Source organism: Doryrhamphus excisus, chromosome 10 (assembly GCF_030265055.1).
Source record: "Doryrhamphus excisus isolate RoL2022-K1 chromosome 10, RoL_Dexc_1.0, whole genome shotgun sequence".
In the NCBI taxonomy this organism is placed as follows: Eukaryota; Metazoa; Chordata; class Actinopteri; order Syngnathiformes; family Syngnathidae; genus Doryrhamphus; species Doryrhamphus excisus.
Genome location: NC_080475.1, coordinates 3,585,001 through 3,606,223, shown reverse-complemented (window position 1 = coordinate 3,606,223; position 21,223 = coordinate 3,585,001). Strand labels below are relative to the sequence as shown.

Sequence of the window (21,223 nt, the reverse complement as noted above, 5' to 3'; positions counted from 1 at the left end):
TTATAGTTTTTTTTTTTTACGGCTGCACGGCGTAGAGTGGTTAGCACGCAGGCCTCACAGCCAGCAGACCCGAGTTCAATTCCACCCTCGGCCATCTCTGTGTGGAGTTTGCATGTTCTCCCCGTGCATGTGTGGGTTTTCTCAGGGTACTCCGGTTTCCTCCCACATTCCAAAAACATGCTAGGTTAATTAGCGACTCCAAATTGTCCATAGGTATGAATGTGAGTGTGAATGGTTGTTTGTCTATATATGCCATGTGATTGGCTGGCGACCAGTCCAGGGTGTACCCCGCCTCTCGTCCGAAGACAGCTGGGATAGGCTCCAGCACCTCCCGCTACCCTCGTGAGGAAAAAGCAGTAGAAAATGAATGAATGTTTGTATAATACGTTTTTGTTGTTTCATTATCAGACACCCTTGTTATTCTTAGCCCCTTCTGTTGTGCTGGTGGTTGTCGTGATAAGCATGAAGGGTTATTGAGCGCTCTGCTTTACATGACACGGAACAGACCCCGTAAAAGCCCCATCAATTAAGTTGACAGGGTGGAGAAGCCGTGTTTGGATCACAGTCTATATGACTTAGCCATCCTGCCAGTTTCACCATAGACCAGCCTTTTTCTGTCCGTGTCTGTGAACCAGGGGTGGGCTATGATCGACTTGGCTCAGGACCCGCGAGAGTAGAGCGAGAGAAAGAGAGAGAGAGAGAGAGAGAGAGAGTGGGCGACATTACGGCCCAACATTACGGCCCAGCTCTCCCATCAGACTGTCTGCCTCGCTATTCCCCGAGGAAATCAGTTTAACAGTCCCCAGTTCTTGGCAAGCAGAGCACCGGGGAGGAAGGGTGTATGAGAGCGAGGAGGTGGAGGGTTACTGCCTCTCTGGGCGAGAGGGAAATCTAATAAAACTCAACTAATGGGGGGGGTGTGGAGTTTAAGGGGACAGAGAGTGGAGTGGGTTCTGCAGGCAGGCCCATAGTGGGTAGCGAGGGTGATGGAGATGGAATTAGATCCTCTTAGCGCTTGGCAAAGCTACACAGAAACTCCCTGCTTTTGAACCGCAGATGGCGAACCCGTGGTGGGGGTCGGAGTTTGAGTTTGGGGGACTGGGCTGAACAAATATTGTGGAAAAACGTTATGACTGTGATAAATTATTACTCAAGACACTTTTCACATTAAAAATAACCACTGGAAGTTGTGCTCGCTCACAGAAGGCAATGCAGTTGGACCTCTTAAGTTGAACACAATTTTTTCTCAAATTGGGACACTGGTTGACTTCCAAGTTGTTGTAATTTCCAAGCCAAAGAATTAATTAATTCAAAGCTCAAACTGAACATTAATCATTTAAAATTGCCTGTAAATAGAAGTTAATCACTGCATAATAGTCACTGGATTATAAACCCAAATAAATCTAAGCAAGTAATAGCGAAAGAACAGAGAGTCGCTATGTATTGCTGGAATTAATAATGATTAATTAACTGTACAGTCGTCCCTCGTTTATTGCGGTTAATTGCTTCCAGAGCCGACTGCAATAAGTGAATTTCCGGAAAGTGGAATTGAATATTCATTTACAGAATATTTTTGAAAGCATAGAAACCTGTTTGTTGATTTTTACCATGGTTAGAGCCTTGTAGACATGAAATAACACCCCTATAGTCACCTTTGCACTCCTTTTATTCTTTGTGTACACCACATTGCGGTATCGAAAGTGTTTCAAACGCAGTGGGGAAGAAGGACCAAGTAAGAAGCAACAGCCAAAAGTGTACCACTTCCACACGGTATTGGGAGGAGAAGTTATTTTCACTATGTCATGTCAGACATGCCATGACTGACTTTACTTGTCCATTTCTACTGAATAGTACTTCTCTTGACAGGCATGTTGATGGTTTGAATTCCTGATTCTGTTTGACTTTTGAGGCATATTTTTCCAGCGATTGAACTGCAAGTTGTACCACTCGTGCGACAATCTAAATTATTTCTATGGCTTTTCCCTCTACATACAATGTCGAAAGTGTTTCAAACGCAGTGGGGAAGAAGGACCAAGTAAGAAGCAACAGCCAAAAACGTACCACTTCCACACGGTATGGGAGGAGAAGTTATTTTTCCAGCGATTGAACTGCAAGTTGTACCACTCGTGCGACAATCTAAATTATTTCTATGGCTAACTTTCCCCTCTCCATACAATGTCGTGTCTGGGTGAATCCTACGATGAGGCGCCATAAGGCCACGGGCGGCAAAATAATAGTGTACACTATTCCACTTTGAAAGGGGAATAAAAGTGCTTACCTTGACCTAACTGGGCTTGATTTAACCATCCCAGAGGCAGGCTTGGTGCTCTCTCTCAATACCTGCTCCACCGTTCCTCCACCCAGGGTTAATAGATATGAAGTCATTTGTCGAGTGTAAAACCCCGCTTGTGTCCTCAGAATGAAGCCCAGAGCACTCTCAGGACATCACTCAAGTCCTCCTGTGTCAGACAGGAAGTGGCCATTAATAAATATCATTAATGGCCGATCAGCTGGAACCACATAAAAGAGAAAGGAGTAAAAAAAAAAAAAAAGCAGTGGGAGTAGAGAGATCAGGGGACAAAGGTCTAAGACTAGACAGCTTCCCTCTGGACAAAAGATGGCTGAATGGTCTGGCACGGTGGATCAGTGTTTCAACAATGGAACATCAATAGTCCTAATGGCTCTCTGTGGTTTTTATAGATATTGCTTAAATGTTACTGTAGAAATGAAGACAAGATTTAAAAGTCAAACAAATAATGGTACATTTAAGTAAATCCCATATGAGAGCAAAGTTACACTTGGTAAAATATTATGCAATTTTTCAATAATTTGAGTGTGTCATACATCCAAGTGAGGGAAATTATACATTTTTGTCACATTTTGTATGGTCATAAACGACATATTACTGTTAAAGCATCATTAAAAAGTCAATTTTGCATAATAACGACCCTTTAAACTTGCAATGTTATTAGATTTTTGCAAAAAATCGCACCTTCAGGGTTGCATTTGGCCTGGATTCGAATCTTTGCTTTGGGCATCTCTGTGTGGAGTTTGCATGTTCTGCCGATTTGTGGATTTTCTAGTACTCTGGTTTCCTCCCACATTCCAAAAACATGCTAAGTTAATTGCCAACTCCAAATTGTCCATAGGTATGAATGTGAGTGTGAATGGTTGTTTGTCTATATGTGCCCTGTGATTGGCTGGCCACCAGTCCAGGGTGTACCCCGCCTCTAGCCCAAAGACAGCTGGGATAGGCTCCAGCATCTCCCGTAAAGGTGACTCTAGGGGTGCTATTTCATGTCTAGAGGGCTCTAATAATATCACAAAACAGGACCAACTAGCTGTGATGAACTGTACATGTGTTATAATCAGTCTGAAACAGTTTGACCCTGGAACTGACTCGAACCGATTGGCTGGCGACCATTCCAGGGCGTGCCCCGCCTCTCGCTAGGTTAATTGGTGACTCCAAATTGTTCATAGGTATGAATGTGAGTGTGAATGGTTGTTTGTCTATATGTGCCCTGTGATTGGCTGGCCACCAGTGTACCTTGCCTCTCGACTGAAATCAGCTGGGATAGGCTCCAGCATACCCTAGTTAGGATAAGCGGCATAGAAAATGAATGAATGGATTTGAATCATGCTATAAACCGCGTTATTATGAGCAATGAGGGGTTACGTTCAAAGACGTCACGTAATTAAAAGACATGTTCTTCTTCCCCACTTTGAAACACTAAGCACTTATGTAAGTCCCTGCAGTGATACAATAGCCTGCACGATGTGGTGTAAACAAAGAATAACAAGAGTGTAGAGTTGACTATAGGGGTGTTATTTAATGTCTACAGAGCTCTAATAAGCATTCCGTAAGATTGAAATCGCTGTTGTAGGCTCAGATAATGTTTTTTTTTTTTTTTTTTTCGGAAGCCATATACGTATGCTGAGTTTGAACTCTCTGGAGTGGGTTTCCGCAGCCTGAGCGGAGCTCCTACCGGGAGCCAATGTGAGTGGCACTTTCTGGACCGGATCAGGATCGGCGCTGCACTATAGTCAGATTAATCCCGGCGTTAATCATCACCTCTCAGCATCCGAATAACTATTTGACCTGCATCTGGATTATGACACTCTGGGACTGTTTTTGGATTGGCTAATTCAATTACGAAACTGACAGCACCACACTGCCAGCTGGACTCCTCTCAGACACACTGATAAACATTTAAAGAGTAGGAGTAGTCGAACCCCCCCCCCCAACACACACACACACACACACTCCATTCTAACTGTGGGTTCCCACTCTGCTATCCTGCTATATGTCGGTTTGGCAAGCGGCGCTCAGATGTGCAGATTGTGAGAAAGCTGGTGTCTGATTGGTTTCCTTTTTAACAAGAGGGGCGGGACTCACCTCCCCTGGTGCTGACTGACAAGTTGAAGGTTGATGGGAATGTGTTTTGTGAGAGCTGTCATCCTCAGAATTCATCCTGTGATACACGGACGAGTTCCCCGTCAACAGCGGTGACCGTGATGGATGTCTGTAAGCTCGATTTAATCCATTTTCTGTCTTAGCAGCATGATCGATTTTTTTTTTTTTTTTTTTTGGGGGGGGGGGGTTGGTATTTCAATACCGTGTCTAGATTCTTCCAAAAGAATTTGCCTTATCGCTATTCTTCTCACTGTGGATAATGTCCTTGTGTGATGTGTGTGTCTGAGTGTAATACCAAGACAGCTGCAGGCCTGAGGCCGCCCGCTGTGTGTTAGTGTGGCCTCTGTGGTATTTGAACCCTCGGTGGTCACGACACAGAGGAGTTTAGCCGTTGAGGTCCGTGGTCACAGCAGCTAACGGGAGCTGATGTCTAGAATGGGATCTAATTGGGGGACATAATGTAAAAATCAATGTATCCTGTGTATAATACTATCCATGTATACATGGACACAAATATTCCAATTCCAATCGGGTTATTTGCTGGAAACGGAAAGAATCGAACCTTTGTATACACCTCATTCCGGAAAAAAAAATGTCAATCCGAATGAATATACAATCGGATTCAGAGGGTTGGAATATTCCTTTCCCTAATCCGATTGAGGTATCTTGTACCCGCTCAAACGGAAAGTTGTCAGACTGCGTTCTTCTTCTTCTGTTGTTTATTGGCGGTTGGCAAGCAGCTTTCGTGTGCATTAGCGCCATCTGTGGAACAGAATCTAAACCCTTCCATACGCCGTTCACAAGTCCAGTTTTATTAAAAAAGAAAATACATATCTATATAAAACATATGCCGAGTTTATTCATTCATTCATTCATTTTCTACCGCTTTTTCCATCACGAGGGTCGCGGGGGGTGCCGGAGCCTATCCCAGCTGTCTTTGGGCGAGAGGCGGGGTACACCCTGGACTGGTGGCCAGCCAATCACAGGGCACATATAGACAAACAACCATTCACACTCACATTCATACCTATGGACAATTTGGAGTCGCTAATTAACCTAGCATGTTTTTGGAATGTGGGAGGAAACCGGAGTACCCGGGAGCACGGGGGAGAACATGCAAACTCCACACAGAGATGGCCGAGGGTGGAATTGAACCCTGGTCTCCTAGCTGTGAGGTCTGCACGCTAACCACTCGACCACCGTGCCGCCGTGGCGAGTTTAATTATGAAATATTATCAAGATTGAACTCTATCTTTTTTCTGTTACCGGGTGCGTTCTTTCAGCGAATGCCAAGGTATGATGTAACACGCAGCTTCTTCGATTTTAAAAAACGGAGACGAGCAATCGGCACTGGACTGCTGCGGAAAATTTGTTTTTGATTCAAACTAAATTATAAGACTGGACGAATGAAAAAATGGCAATACGGAGTTATTCCAATAAGTGAAAGAAAAACTCGATATCATGTGATGTTGGCGTTTACGTTGTACTACGAATGCCCCATTGACTATTCTATTTGATTATAGCGGCCCATGTAGACACGCGATTGGAATATTCCTTTCCATGTATACCATTGCTTTCGGAAAGGTCATTCTGAAAGAGAAAAAAACTCCTCATGTAAACGTGGCTAATGTGAGGCATCTCTCGTATGACAAAAGTGAAAGCACTCAGCCAAAACAAGCTCGGCAAGGTCGTCATTTCGCAATTACGTTTTGCAACCGTCTCTCTAAAATAAAGATAAAGATAAACATGCCGTGATGCAGGAACTGAGCGCGTGTAGAAAAGACTCTTGGTAAAACAGCTTTTCACTTGTGGCTGCTGCTGTGTGTGTGTGAAAGAGACGAGATGGCGAGCTCTTGTTGTGCTCCGGTCGCGTCTAAAGTATTGTGATCCAGACCAGCTGGATGACGTTCCCTGTGGGAATCATGAATGCAGAGGTTGTTAAAAGATATGGAGCCCCGGACGCTCCATGGACTTACGGACAGCAGCTGGGAGGAAGGGGGAAGGGAGTTCAGAGAAGGAATGAAAGTGTGGGATTCTGCAGTAGCCTTGAATTGAAATTTTTACCAAAAAAAAAGTTGTAAATCAGACACAATCTAAATGCATTTATACGCCGCTTTAGACTAAACTAAATTCTCTCTTATTGGTGCCAATGAATGAGGTGCAGACTTTTTATTTTTTATTTTTTTTCCTTTATTTGGGCAAATATATGAAACATTACAGTGCATTTCTTACATCAATCAAAATATAACTCTCCATTATTTACATTTGTATTCAACTATCTGATAACAAGCCGAAAAGGAGAAGGCTGAAGCAAAAGCTTAAAAATACCCCTTTTTTGCAAGATATAATCATGTTCATGCCACTGTCTTGTTTTGGCCTGTTATTATTATCATTGTAATATTATTATTATTATCATTATTGTTATAATCTTTATCATCATTACCATTATTATAATCATCATTAATATTACCATTTTCATCATTATAGTTAACATTTTTTTTATTTTTAATTATTGAATTTTACAGACAGACAAGGGTTCAATTCCATCCTCAGCCATCTCTGTGGAGTTTGTATGTTCTCCCCGTGCATGCGTGGGTTTTCTCCGGGTACTCCGGTTTCCTCCCACATTCCAAAAACATGCTAGGTTAATTAGCGACTCCAAATTGTCCATAGGTATGAATGTGAGTGTGAATGGTTGTTTGTCTATATGTGCCCTGTGATTGGCTGGCCACCAGTCCAGGGTGTACCCTGTCTCTCGCCCGAAGACAGCTGGGATAGGCTCCAGCACTCCCAACGACCCTCGTGAGGGTAAGCAATAGAAAATGAATGAATGAATAAATGTTGGTGTTCTGTAGTTGGCAACTGTTATTTTCCTGAAACTTACCAATGTTCAACTGCTCATTACTGAAGAACGAAAAAATGTGAAGACTAAAAATAGTTTCTAATGATAGACAGAACTCTAATCTTTCTTTTGGTAGTTTCCATGTTCTCCCCAAGTTTTCTCCGGTTTCCTCCGACATTCTAAAAACATGCTAGGTTAATTAGCGACTCCAAATTGTCCATAGGTATGAATGTGAGTGTGAATGGTTATTTGTCTATATGTGCCCTGTAATTGGCTGGTGACGAGTCCAGGGTGTACCCCGCCTCTCGCCCAAAGACAGCTGGGATAGGCTCCAGCACCCCCCGCGACCCTCGTGAGGAAAAGCGGTAGAAAATGAATGAATGAATGAATAATCTTGTGCATTAAAAAAACAAGAAAAACCCTACCTGAGGTTTTTAGACATGTTTATTAGTTTGTGTGTGTCTAGTCTTGTGCATTAAGAAGCAAGGACTTTCTTTTCAAGTCTGGGTTTGACTGCAACATTAGAACCCTTGTTGCACACTGTGGCCCACTTGTGTTTGTATTATCTTGTCTTTACGCCATGCCTAGAAATACAACCTCTTGAGGAAAACTCAAGTAGGTAAACACAAACAACATGAGAACACATTGAGAGTGTTTTTCTGGTCTGTCCAAAAAAGAACCACCACCTCTGTCGGGGCTAAGTAGACCACCGCTTAAAGAAACAAACCTCCTACTGGTTGGACAGCGTCGGCCTCAATCCCTTGCCAGAGGGCTCATCTTATAAGCAGACGCCCAGACACACATGAGCGGTAGGTACGTAGGTTATTAGGAATATGAAGAGGCAAGACGTGGGATGAGGGAACGAGGGAACTTAAAGAAGGAGAAAGACAGAACTGAAGGGGAGACAGAGGACAGACTAAGTGCTTTGATTTGTTCCTCAGATTTATGGATTGTTGGAGCTCTTCATCATCTCGTCTAGTCACAGCATGTAGCCATCATAACCGCTGCTAACCAGCCTGCTGTAACATACATAGGAAGTCATACGCATCTGTAATATGGAAAATGTATTTTCCATCACTGACTACAGGCAAAATTGGTCCATTGGAGTTTTACTCTACTTGCTGAATAGTATTGGGGTTTATTTCAGAGGAAATTACATTTTTTTCTGAGGCTGTCAAATGATTTAAAAATTTAATCAGATTAATCATAGTTTTTAATTAATTAATCATAATTAATCACCTTTAGCAATATTTGAAATATGCATTTTTTTACTGTATTTAATGAACAGAAAGATAAACAACAAGACAGAATTGTGTATATTTGTATGTATTATCAGCTCCAAATTAACTGAATATGTCAATCAAGCTAAAAAATGTGAGTGTGAATGGTTGTTTGACTATATGTGCCCTGTGATTGGCTGCCCACCGGTCCAGGGTGTACCCCGCCTCTCGCCCGAAAAAGCTGGGATAGGCTCCAGCATACCCGTGACCCTAGTGAGGATAAGCGGCATAGGAAATGGATGGATAGATGGATGGATTCGAATCACGCGTTAAACCGTGTTATTATAAGCAATGAGGGGTTGCGTTCAAAGACGTCACGTAATTTAAGGTAAATGTACTTGTTCATTCATTCATTTTCTACCACTCACCAGGGTTGCAGAGGGTGCTGGAGCCTATCCCAGCTGTCTTTGGTCGAGAGGCGGGGTACACCCTGGACTGGTGGCCAGCCAATCACAGGGCACATATAGACAAACAACCATTCACACTCACATTCATACCTATGGACAATTTGGAGTTGCTAATTAAGTTAGCATGTTTTTGAGAAAACCATAGAAAACCCACGCATGCACGGGGAGAACATGCAAACTCCACACAGAAATGGCAGAGGGTGGAATTGAACTCGGGTCTCCTAGCTGTGAGGCCTGTGCGCTAACCACTCTCCATCTCCACATTATGTCCACTTTTATTACAGTAATGTTATTTAACAAACTTTTTGGTCCTTCTTTCCACCCAGAGGCTGAAAGCTGCACTTTCACACCACCCGGGTGCCATCGCCAACGGGAACATGAACTCCATGGGCCACATGATGGAGATGATGTCGTCGCGGCAAGAGCAAGGCACCCACCATCACATGCACTCGCACCCGCACCAGCACATGCAAGCACCTCCCCACGCGTACCAGCACCACGGCCACCACCACCACCACCAAAGCCAGGGGCACGGCCAGGGCGGCCACCATCACCCGCAGGGACACAACCCCCATCACAACTCCCACAATGCTCACCTCCATCCTGGACACCCACACCAGACCTCGCCACATCCTGGAATGCACTCTGCTTCACAGGTAACACATTTTTTTGTGATGCAAATGTATTGTTTTGCTATATCTTAACTAGCTGGAACTACTTTTCTCGGTACCGGAATCCGACCAGAACTCTGCTCAGGACCCATGAAACCCATTGCTTATGGGGGGGGTGTCATACAACTTCATGTCCAAAAATCCAAACTATCCCTTTAAGGCTGGTCAGCTGCAGCTCAGTCAACTTGTTTTGCGGCGAAGAAGTCTGGAGCTTTGTTTTTAATGATCCTCAAGGCTTGTCCTCTGGAAACTATGCCCCACGCCCGTCTACGCCGCTCGGCTGGCCCAGGTGCAAAAAGAGTGTGGTCGTCATGCTGCGCTTTACGACCTATAACTGCAAATACAGTGGAACCCGTTTAAGTCGACGCTGTTTATGTTGACATGTGTTGTAGCATGTCATTAACGTCATAATTATTATTTTTTTGGAAAAGCAGTTTTGCTGGTTATGATGAATCTACCGAGGTTGAAATAATTTCTCTTTGTGTCTCGTAAAAAAATTTTTTGGTTATGTCGACAATCGCTTCCGTCGACGTGAGCCATCCAATCCTTGACTTGGCTTAAACGGGGGCCCCTACTGCATAATTGGTTTGACTACGTCATGCTGTTTAAGGCACTGCTCTTTACGACCTATAACTGCAAATACAGTGGAACCCGTTTAAGTCGACGCTGTTTATGTTGACAGTTGATGTTGATATGTGTTGTAGCATTGTTAACGTCATAATTATTATTTTTTTTGGAAAAGCAGATTTGCTGGTTATGATGAATCTACCAAGGTTGAAATAATTTCTCTTTGTGTCTCTGGCGAAAGTCATAAGTAAATTTTTTTTTCCGGTTATGTCGACAATCGCTTCCGCCAGCCAATCCTTGACTTGACTTAAACGGGGGCCCCTACTGCATAATTGGTTTGACTACGCCTGACAGCGTTAAAAATAACTCCACGCCAACCACTTTGTCCTTGCATTGTCTGATGTCCTTTACTCTGATAAGCCTATTGGATGATGGAGTGATCCAAGTCACTGTGCGCTCCAACCGTACCATTAAGGCATTAAAAAAACAACACACTGTACGTATGCTCGGCGTCCATTAAAGCCGGCCGGTGTTTTCCATGCTTCTCATAAAAATGGTAATGGTCCAAACTGCAAACACTTGACCTTGCCAAGTCTGTGTCAAGATCTGTCAGTGCATATAAAGTTGTGTCTGAGTGGAAATGGGTGGTGGAAAAGTGCCCGACACCTCTTTAACTAGGTGGGCAGGTTGGTGAATCAGCCCAGTCACTCACTCATTCAAGCAGATGTTGTTTTGAGACCGGTTGGAGCACTTGAAATAGCTCTAGGTGGCAAATGTATGGACCCTTGTACGGAGAGCAGTCAGGTGCATGGATGTTTTCCAGGTGTGCCGCAGAGATTATAAATGCGGTTGGAAGTTGGCAAGACGGAACGTCTTTTTTAGGCATACCCAATCGACGCCTCCTCTCTCGCTATGTTTCAGATGTCACCAGCCACACAGCAGATGCAGCCCACGCAGACGTTGCAATCCCCGCCCCCTAGTGGCGGACGACGTAGGAGGGTAGTGGACGAAGACCCGGATGAGCGTCGGCGGAAGTTTCTGGAACGAAACCGAGCGGCGGCGACGCGATGCAGACAGAAGAGGAAAGTGTGGGTGATGTCGTTAGAGAAGAAAGCAGAAGAACTCACGCAGACCAACATGCAGCTTCAGGTACAAAATGTACACTTTGGGTGTCTTACGTGTACATGATGGAATGATACGTGGACGCTGATTGGGACAAGGAAGTTTTGGAGGGACTATGTCTCTCAGTTGGCCTGGGAACACCTTGTGATGCACGGTGCAGATGTGGACCTGGACCTCCAAGAAGCTGAAAAAGATGGATGGATTCAGCCCTATTGATTCATTCATTCATTCATTTTCTACCAGATGTGGTCTCCAATCTCAAAAGGAGTTGAAAAATCTGACAAAAAATATTGAAAAAAGACTGAAAAAAACCGTCAAATTACAGTCCAATACATCCATCCAATTACGGTTGTCATCCTCCAATTTGTAATTTTTTTCCATTATCATAGTCAGTAGTCAGTTCCAGTGTCAAACTGTTTCAGACTGATCATAAAACATGTACAGTTCATCACAGCTAGCTGGTCCGTGATGAGTCAATTCCTGTTTTGTAACATTATTAGAGCCCTCTCTACATAACATAGCACCCCAATAGTCACATTTACACTTATATTACCCAATATAGTAGATATTATAGTCGATATATAGGGTGCTGGAGCCTATCCCAGCTGTCAACCATTCACACTCGCATTCATACCTACAATTTGGAGTCGCTAAGTGACCTAGCATGTTTTTGGAATGTGGGAGGAAACTTGGGGAGAACATGGTAACTACCAAAAAAAAGATGAGAGTCCTGTCTATCATCAGAAAAACAATTTTGGTCTTCACATTTTTTCGTTCTTCAGTCATGAGCAGTTGAACATTGGTAAGTTTCAGGAAAATAACAGTTGCCAACTACAGAACACCAACATTCATTCATTCATTTTCTATTGCTTATCCTCACGAGGGTTGTTGGGGGTGCTGGAGCCTATCCCAGCTGTCCTCGGGCGAGAGGCGGGGTACACTCTGGACGGGTCGCCAGCCAATCACAGGGCACATATAGACAAACAACCATTCACACTCACATTCATACCTATGAACAATTTCGCTAATTAACCTAGCATGTTTTTGGAATGTGGAAGGAAACCGGAGTACCCGTAATATGCAAACAGGAATTGAACTTGGGTCTCCTAGCTGAGAGGCCTGTGCGCTAACCACTTGACCAACATGCAGCCCGCATTAATGTGAACCACTACAATTTTAATAGTAGTAATCTTTACGATGCTTTCTATATATGTAGGGTGGATTATAGCTTTTGTGTTTTCTGACAGTATCCCACACTTTCAAAACTAGCACTAGCATTGGTGCTAATTTTGCCGTTAACGGTTGTGTGGAGTCGTTGTCCAAACTTCAAAATAAAATGTTTATTTTACAACAAGACAACAAGAAATATTAGAATATTTTCACCTATTTGAAGTACATTTTAGTGGTCTCACAGTAGTCTATCTAGTTCCTAAGTAACGACTGTATTTTTCTGTGTGTGTAGCTTTAATGCAAATGAGCCGTGTTTACTGTGTGCACTTTATCCACTTTTTACATATACACGTATCACATACTGTCACAACACAATGCAACACGAGCATATCTACTGTATGTGTGCTACAGTGCTAACATGCTAACACAGTGCAATGCTAACAATGCTAACATCACAGTCACATCTTAACGGCACGCTAGAAACTCTAAATTAAAATAAAGTAAAGACGATGGGTTAGCATGCAGGCCACACACCTATGAGACTCGAGTTCGATTCCACTCTCAGCATCCAGTCCTTTTAAATAAAGTTTATAAAATAATTTGTATCAGCATTTAAGAAGGCTGCACAGTGTTCGAGTGGTTAGCGTGCAGGAGACCCAAGTTCGATTCCACCATCGAGCCAGTGGAATCTAGACCTTGTAAATAAAGTTTATAAAATACTTTGTATTAGCATTTAAGAAGGCTGCACAGTGTTCGAGAGGTTAGCGTGCAGGAGACCCGAGTTCGATTCCACCATCGGGCCAGTGGCATCTAGACCTTGTAAATAAAGTTTATAAAATAATTTGTATTAGCATTTAAGAAGGAAATAGATGATTCCCCATAAAGGACAATACATGAAAACCGGTATTTTGCATTGTGTTCAATGAAACGCCATCTGTCAGTGAGTTGAGCTGTCAGGCTAAATTATGGTTCTGTTTTTCTTTCATTTCAGAATGAAGTGACAATGCTAAAGAACGAGGTGACCCAGCTCAAGCAGCTCCTCCTCACACACAAGGACTGTCCCATCACCACTATGCAAAAAGAGTCCCAAGGTTACCTCAGTGAGTCACGCAAACACTTTATTCTTACAGAGTAATTGTTTTGCCAGGAAAACAAAAAACAAAAAAAACTCCACAGACTGAAACAGGATGAGATTTTGCGCTCTAGTTCCCACATTTTCTCTGCAGTACTCCTCCCATGCTGGGAGTCGGTAGTCTGAATCCCATTTGGGATGTTTTCTAGACACACACACGACGTGAGAAGTACGTCATGAGGTGGTACACCCTGCGTCTTGCTGATTGCTGTCAGCCATGACATCACGACCCCACCCCTTTTGATACCAGATACATTTTAATTAGAATTAGGGAGCCTCCCCTGTGTGGCTTTAGCGAGGAAAATCAGGCTCACATCCGTCCTGGCTGAATGTTTCTTTTATAAAGCAGGGAGCCACGGGTCCCAGACTGGGCGAGACGTTCATCAATGAGTCTTAGGTTGTGTACACATTTCCAGTTTAATGTGACCATAATCTGTCAGGTGTGTTTACAGAGCTGAGTGATTCTATTTTCCATGTTGGTGATACGGTCTGCGGGATGTTTGGTGTGAATTTATGGTCTGGTTAAAAAAAAAAAAAAAAAAGTCTTACGTAAACACAAGAGATGCCCCAACTTTGTAGAAGGATGATGACACATGGAAGACATCTAGACATGTGTTTCTCTGTCCTGTGTGTTCTAAAGATATCAAATCAGATAAAAAAAGACACGGCTTATTAATGCACCGCTATTAAATCACCTCCAAAAACCTTCAACAAGGTTTTATGGTTTTATATACATGCTATGGGCGGCATGGCGGTCGAGTGGTTAGCGCGCAGACCTCACAGCTAGGAGACCAGGGTTTGATTCCACCCTTGGCTATCTCTGTGTGGAGTTTGCATGTTCTCCCCGTGCATGCGTGGGTTTTCTCCGGGTACTCTGGTTTCTTCCCACATTAATCCGGGCTGCACGGTGGTCAAGTGGTTAGCGCACAGGCCTCACAGCTCGGGGACCCGGGTTCAATTCCAGTTTGCATGTTCTGCGTGGGTTTTCTCCGCTTTCCTCCCACATTCCAAAAACATGCTAGATTAATTGGCGACTCCAAATTGTCCATAGGTATGAATGTGAGTGTGAATGGTTGTTTGTCTATATGTGCCGCTGTGATTGGCTGGCCACCAGTCCAGGGTGTACCCCGCCTCTCGCCCCAAAACAGCTGGGATAGGCTCCAGCACCCTATATATCTACGATAATATCTACTATATTGGGTAATATAAATGTAAAGGCGACTATAGGGGTGCTATTTCATGTCTACAGGGCTCTAATAATGTTACAAAACAGGAATTGACTATATGTGCCCTGTGATTGGCTGGCCACCAGTCCAGGGTGTACCCCGCCTCTTGCCCCAAGACAGCTGGGATAGGCTCCAGCACCCTATATAGCTACTATAATATCTACTATATTGGATAATATAAGTGTAAAGGCTACTATAGGGGTGCTATTTCATGTCTACAGGGCTCTAATAATGTTACAAAACAGGAATTGACTATATGTGCCCTGTGATTGGCTGGCCACCAGTCCAGGGTGTACTCCGCCTCTCGCCCGAAGACAGCTGGGATAGGTTCCAGCACCCCCCGCAACCCTTGTGAGGAAAAAGCGGTAGAAAATGAATGAATGAATATACACACTGTAACCATGTACTAACAGGTACTAATACTTTGATATATTACCGGAACTTTCTTTCTTGGTGCATAGATTTTACATTGAAACATATGGTGTGGCAAAGTGTCAATGCATAGTTCGATCGTATTAACAATGTTGATAATAATAATCACAATGTCGATGTAGATTGGAATATGTATTTCCCATGTCTCTTTATCTGTTTTTAAATCTTTATAACGCACAGAAAAGAGAAATACATATTCATGTCTCACATAAGTCCAGTTTTCCTTTCATTCAAAAAGCCGCCCCCACACAGCATCCTCTCAGAGATTCTGTCACATGCCTTAATGCGACTTGACGGCGGTCAATTTAACGGCTCAATGAAAAACAATGACATCCAGGACATTTTCATCATTAAAAAAAAATAAATAACAGGACAGCCAGGACAGGACATGAAAATAGGACACGTCCTGGGACAGCAGGATGCTTGGTCACCTTAATATTAGAGTATTTTCAACTATTTGAAGTACGTTTTAGTGGTCTCACAGTAGTCTATCTAGTTCCTAAGTAACGACTGTATTTTTCTGTGTGTGTAGCTTTAATGCAAATGAGCTGTGTTTACTGTGTGCACTTTATCCACTTTTTACATATACACTGTAAGACGTATCACATACTGTCACAGCATAATGCAACATGAGCATATCTACTGTATGTGTGCTACAGTGCTAACATGCTAACGCAGTGCAATGCTAACAATGCTAACATCACAGTCGCATCTTAACGGCACGCTAGAAACTCTATAAAATAAAGTTTATAAAATAATTTTGTATTTACATTTAAGAAGGCTGCACGGTGGTTGATGGGTTAGCATGCAGGCCACACACCTATGAGACTCAAGTTCGATTCCACTCTCAGCATCCAGTCCTTTTAAATAAAGTTTATAAAATAATTTGTATTAGCATTTAAGAAGGCTGCACGGTGGACGATGGGTTAGCATGCAGGCCGCACACCTATGAGACTCAAGTTCGATTCCACTCTCAGCATCCAGGCCTTTTAAATAAAGTTGATAAAATAATTTCTATTAGCATTTAAGAAGGCTGCACGGTGACAAGTGGTTAGCGTGCAGGCCACACAGCTAGGAGACCCGTGTTCGATTCCACCATCGGGCCAGTGGAATCTAGACCTTGTAAATAAAGTTTATAAAATAATTCGTATTAGCATTTAAGAAAGATGCACAGTAGTCGATTGGTTAGCGTGCAGGCCACACAGCTAGGAGACCCGTGTTCGATTCCACCATCGGGCCAGTGGCATCTAGACCTTGTAAATAAAGTTTATAAAAGAATTTGTATTAGCATTTAAGAAGGATGCACGGTGCGCGAGTGGTTAGTGTGCAGGCCACACAGCTAGGAGACCCGCGTTGGATTCCACCATCGGGCCAGTGGCATCTAGACCTATTAAATAAAGTTCATAAAATAATTTGTATTAGCATTTAAGAAGGCTACACAGTAGTCGAGTGGTTAGCGTGCAGACCACACAGCTAGGAGACCCGCGTTCGATTCCACCATTGGGCCAGTGGAATCTAGACCTTGTAAATAAAGTTTATAAAATAATTTGTATTAGCATTTAAGAAGGCTGCACGGTGATTGAGTGGTTAGCGTGCAGGCCACACAGCTAGGAGACAAGAGAGTAAAAAAAGAAGCTAAAGAAAAAATAAAATAAAAGTTAAAAAAAAAAATTATAATAATAATAAATAAACAAACTCTGGTAGAGCACCAGTGTTTCTTTAATGATGTCCCTTCCACCTTCTCAGGTCCTGAGAGCAGTCCAGCAGGAAGTCCATCTCCAGCTTGCACGCAGCAGCAGGTCATTCAGCACAACACCATCACCACCTCCACCACAACAGTAGGGGGCAGCAATGTGCACGGACAAGCCAACAGCCGAACAGACATTAACCCCATCCACTAGGGAGCAAAGAGACTGTATAGCCCTGGTGGTCCGCCCACTTCCTCTGCTTTTTGAGGCTCCCCATGCTGCACATGTCGCCCCCCCCCACCCCACCCCCCCACCCCCATCGAGAAGAACCTCAAAGGCCTCCAAGGCTGTTCTTTTTACAGTAGCCATGGTATGTATTTTTATAGAGCTTATAACCTGCTCATGTTTTATGTTTTGTTGCTTTACAATTCTTATTGTGACTTTTGCTCATGCAGTGTTTTTTTGTAGCGGTACAAAATGGACCAAAGCGTTCATGAAACAAGAGGGAAGCGACCGGAGATGCATCTCTATTTGAGCTGTGGACGTACTTATGAGTCAAAGCATTTCACAGACACACCTAATATGTTTTCACAAGGGTGTAGTAGGAAATTGTGCAAAATAAAAAAAAAAGGGCACCGTGCAGTAGAACCTTTTACAGCCTGTTATAATATAGTACATAAATATAAATCATTGAATTAACTTTTTAACATGATGTCACACACGTTTAAAAAGTATCTAAACATTAAGTAAACACCTCAGTACACCTCTTTGGCCATATTGTATTTCTGTTTCTGTGGTTATCATCACACTCTACCATTTCCCGTAAAAAAAAGCCAAAGAAAAAGCCACAAACACACCTATGCAGTTAATCCTGAACCAAGATTTGCTAAAGTTTCCACTGCATTCCAGCCCATATTGGACTATAGTCCAACTTCAAATATATATTTTGCTGTGAACTTGGTTAGGGTTAGTGGTTAGAGTGTATAATTATTTGGAAAAAAATAATTATTAAGAAATAATAGAGTATATTTCATTTTTGTACAAAATCCTACTAAATTCTTTTGACAACAGACAACAACCATAATATAATTAACATCACCATAATGGATTTGAAATAAATCACAATGTAATCGAGAGTTGTTTGGCGCCACCTGTTGGTATAAATTTATAAACACCAAATATAAACCCACCTGTCTTTTACTAGACTTGTTTTATATTCGGTTAATACGGTACTGGTTTACTTGTACGCCCCCTTCAGGTCTTGCAGTGTAGTGTAGTGGGTGGCCAGTTGTTACTTGCTAGCCATCCAAACAATTCATGTATCAACATATTGCCACTCTATGTGTGGAATGGTCTCACCTTGGCCACCCCACTAGCTCTCCCACTGCATGGTAAAGAGATTACCGTAATTTCTAGACTATGGGTCACTTTTCGCAGCCCGGAAGTGTCGCCATGTTTCTCTTGTATCTCTTCTTTAGAAGTTTACTCAACATTAACTGAGGATATAACGCCATCTACTGGTCACATTTGACATTCCAGTGAACTACATGGACACTTGTCACTGTATGCAATCAGTACCGGAAATGCAATCGATTCTACGCATGTGCAGAACACATCGACACTCACGTGTCAGGCAGGTGTAATTACGTCATCTGTTGAGCTAATAAAACGTATATAAAACGTTTTAAAAACGCTATAAAACGTTCGGCAACAAGATTTCTACCGCAGGTGGAATATAGTGTAAGTCACTCACCCCCCACACACAAAACAGTATTAATTAAATAGTATAAATCTTTTTATTCTTTGGTTCCATCAATTATTATTATAAGTTTTCTTTTTACAGACAAAAGTAGTTACTAGCAAGCAATATGCTAGCATTATGCTAGCTACCAATATGTTTCATTGCACACTTCTTCTGGTCGTTTACATCCAAATACTGCATTTTATGTGTTGTTTTATTATATTTATCCATGTATATTATACACCGGAAATTATGGTAGTATATTATACGCAATACTGAAGGAAAACCCATACGGGTTGTATGAGAACATGATTTCATTTAAAATCCATTGTGGTGATGACACAAACACTGTTGTTGTGTTAGCAAAATGAGTGTTTTAACACATTTTTCCATCTCATTTTTGGACCAAGTGACTTTTAAAGGTGTTGATGGGAAATAGGGTATGCAACATAAGAGACTGTTATCATCATTGCTGAAAGGAAAGCAATAGAAATCTAATATGAACACTGTGATAGCGGCAAGGCAGCTTCATTGGAAGTCCCAAACATCTCACCACCTCAAGCTTTAACATGTGTGTCTAATACAGTATGACTTAAATCTTTTTTTTGTTTGTTTTTAGTACTCAAAGAGGTGTGTGTGACGATGCTTCTTCCCATAACGAGTATGGTTTCCTATTTCTATGCCAGTGCTTTTCCAAAATGTCACAATGTGCCTCAGCTTCCAACATCCATATCCATTTCCTTCTGCTTATTGATCCTTTTGCCTCCTTATTGGCTTTTGTCTTGGATTTCTCACCTTGTGACCTCCTGCCAGCATCCCGATGAATCCATCTTGCTCAGGCCTGTTTGTAACTGGACGGCGACATACTGTACGCGCTCCCTCCCAGGAAACGGGATCTTTTTCCCCCCGCCCGACCCCCACTTTCTGAGCAGGAATGCTTCAAGCTTAAAGCGCTGAGAGGTACGTCACACAGCCGTATATGCACTTTGTCCTCTGCAGTGCCAGAGGCTACCATAGCCATATTCCTAAAGCTGGCATCCTCAGCGGATCCCTGTCCCCCTTTACGGAATACACCAGCTAGAATGTGTAACACTTGAAATATTCCCCGTTGTGTCCGTTGAAGGATGTTCCCCTTGATATTTTTCTGTTACTCTGACTTGTATGCAAGTTTGTGCAAATCGAATTGAAATTCCTGAAATCAAGGTTTAAAAAAAAAAAAAAAAGTTCATTTTTGACTAAAAGGTTTTCTTACCAGTTACTTAATGCTAGACCGGTAATATATGTCCTAAAATCTGACTTCTATAACCTAAAGTGCCAAAATCTAGCCGTGATGATGACTTTTCGACAGCAGATGTATGTTCAATGCCCTAGAAGTGCTATTGTGTACTTGGTATGCTTTTTACAGCCCCTTTCCTTAGTTCTTATACTTTTGCATAAGTGGAGCCTTTTTCTTACGGACTCTAACATTTCACTGTTAGAACGTCATTAAAAAGTCACTTTAGGTGAAATCATCCGTCTGCCTGCTATTTTAATAGTCTAACTCAGGTTTTAGTAGATATTAGTTAATATAATTGCTTAACATGCAATATGTTATAATAAGAAAAAAATAACTTAAGTCAAAAATAAGTCTTTTTAACCTTGATTTCAGGCGTGCGATGTTGCTTACATTTCACTTTTTGCAGTCTTAACCTTTGCATTAGTGTGGGGGGGTGTCCAGTTGAAAGACGGGCCACATTGACACAAAAACATTTTCAAGAATAAAGTCGTAAATTAAAACTGGCCTAAATTGACAAGAAAAAAATTTGTAAATTAACAAGTGTAAAGTCATCAATTCACGAGAAAAAAAGCCATAAAATTATAAGAATAAAGTCATGAATTTACATGAAGAAAGTAATAAATTTATGTGCAAAAAAGTAGTAATATAAGAATAAAGTAATTAATTTACAAGCAAAAAAGTTGTACATTTACAAGAATAAAGTCATACATTTACACTAAAAAAGTCATAGATTACAAGAACAAAGAATAAAATCATATGACAATAAAGTTCTAAAATTATGAGAATAAAGTTGTCCATTTACAACAGTCATAAATTTACGTGAAAAAAGTCATAAAATTACAAGAATAAAGTTGTAAATTTACAAGCAAAAAAGACGTAATTTACGAAAATAAAGCTGTAAATGTATGAGAAAAAAGTTATATATCTACAAGAATAAACTCATAATTTCTGAGGAAAAAAAGCTGTACAATTAGAATAGAATAAAGTCATAAATTCATGAAAAAAAGTCATAAAATTACAAGAATACTCAGAAATTTACCAGAATTAAGTTGGTTTAAAAAAAATTTTTTTTACAAGAACTAAGTCGTAAATTTACACACCAAAAAGTCACAACATTACAAAAATAAAGATGTAAATTTACATGCAAAAACGTTGGAACATTTACAAGAATAAAGACATAAAATTACAATAATAAAGTCGTAAGTTTAGGCGAATAATATGTAATATTACGTGTCATAAGTGTAAGGGAAGAGAA

At 41.8% G+C, this 21,223-nt stretch overlaps 1 protein-coding gene across 9 annotated transcripts in view; it reads left to right on the top strand.

Moving 5' to 3' along the window:
* The window catches only part of creb5b (cAMP responsive element binding protein 5b), an 85,510-nt gene that overhangs the window by 63,258 nt on the left and 1,029 nt on the right, over positions 1 to 21,223 (top strand). For 5 of the 9 annotated variants that reach the window (XM_058085595.1, XM_058085594.1, XM_058085596.1 and 2 more), the window contains 4 exons: positions 9,270 to 9,599; positions 11,103 to 11,330; positions 13,465 to 13,573; positions 17,010 to 21,223. The exon at positions 17,010 to 21,223 is cut by the window's right edge and continues 1,029 nt beyond it. In XM_058085595.1, the coding sequence (XP_057941578.1) occupies positions 9,270 to 9,599; positions 11,103 to 11,330; positions 13,465 to 13,573; positions 17,010 to 17,164 (822 nt within the window). In that variant the 3' untranslated portion in view covers positions 17,165 to 21,223. The remainder of the gene's footprint in view (positions 1 to 9,269; positions 9,600 to 11,102; positions 11,331 to 13,464; positions 13,574 to 17,009) is intronic. The other 4 variants (XR_009131928.1, XR_009131926.1, XR_009131925.1 and 1 more) reach the window with 4 other exon arrangements.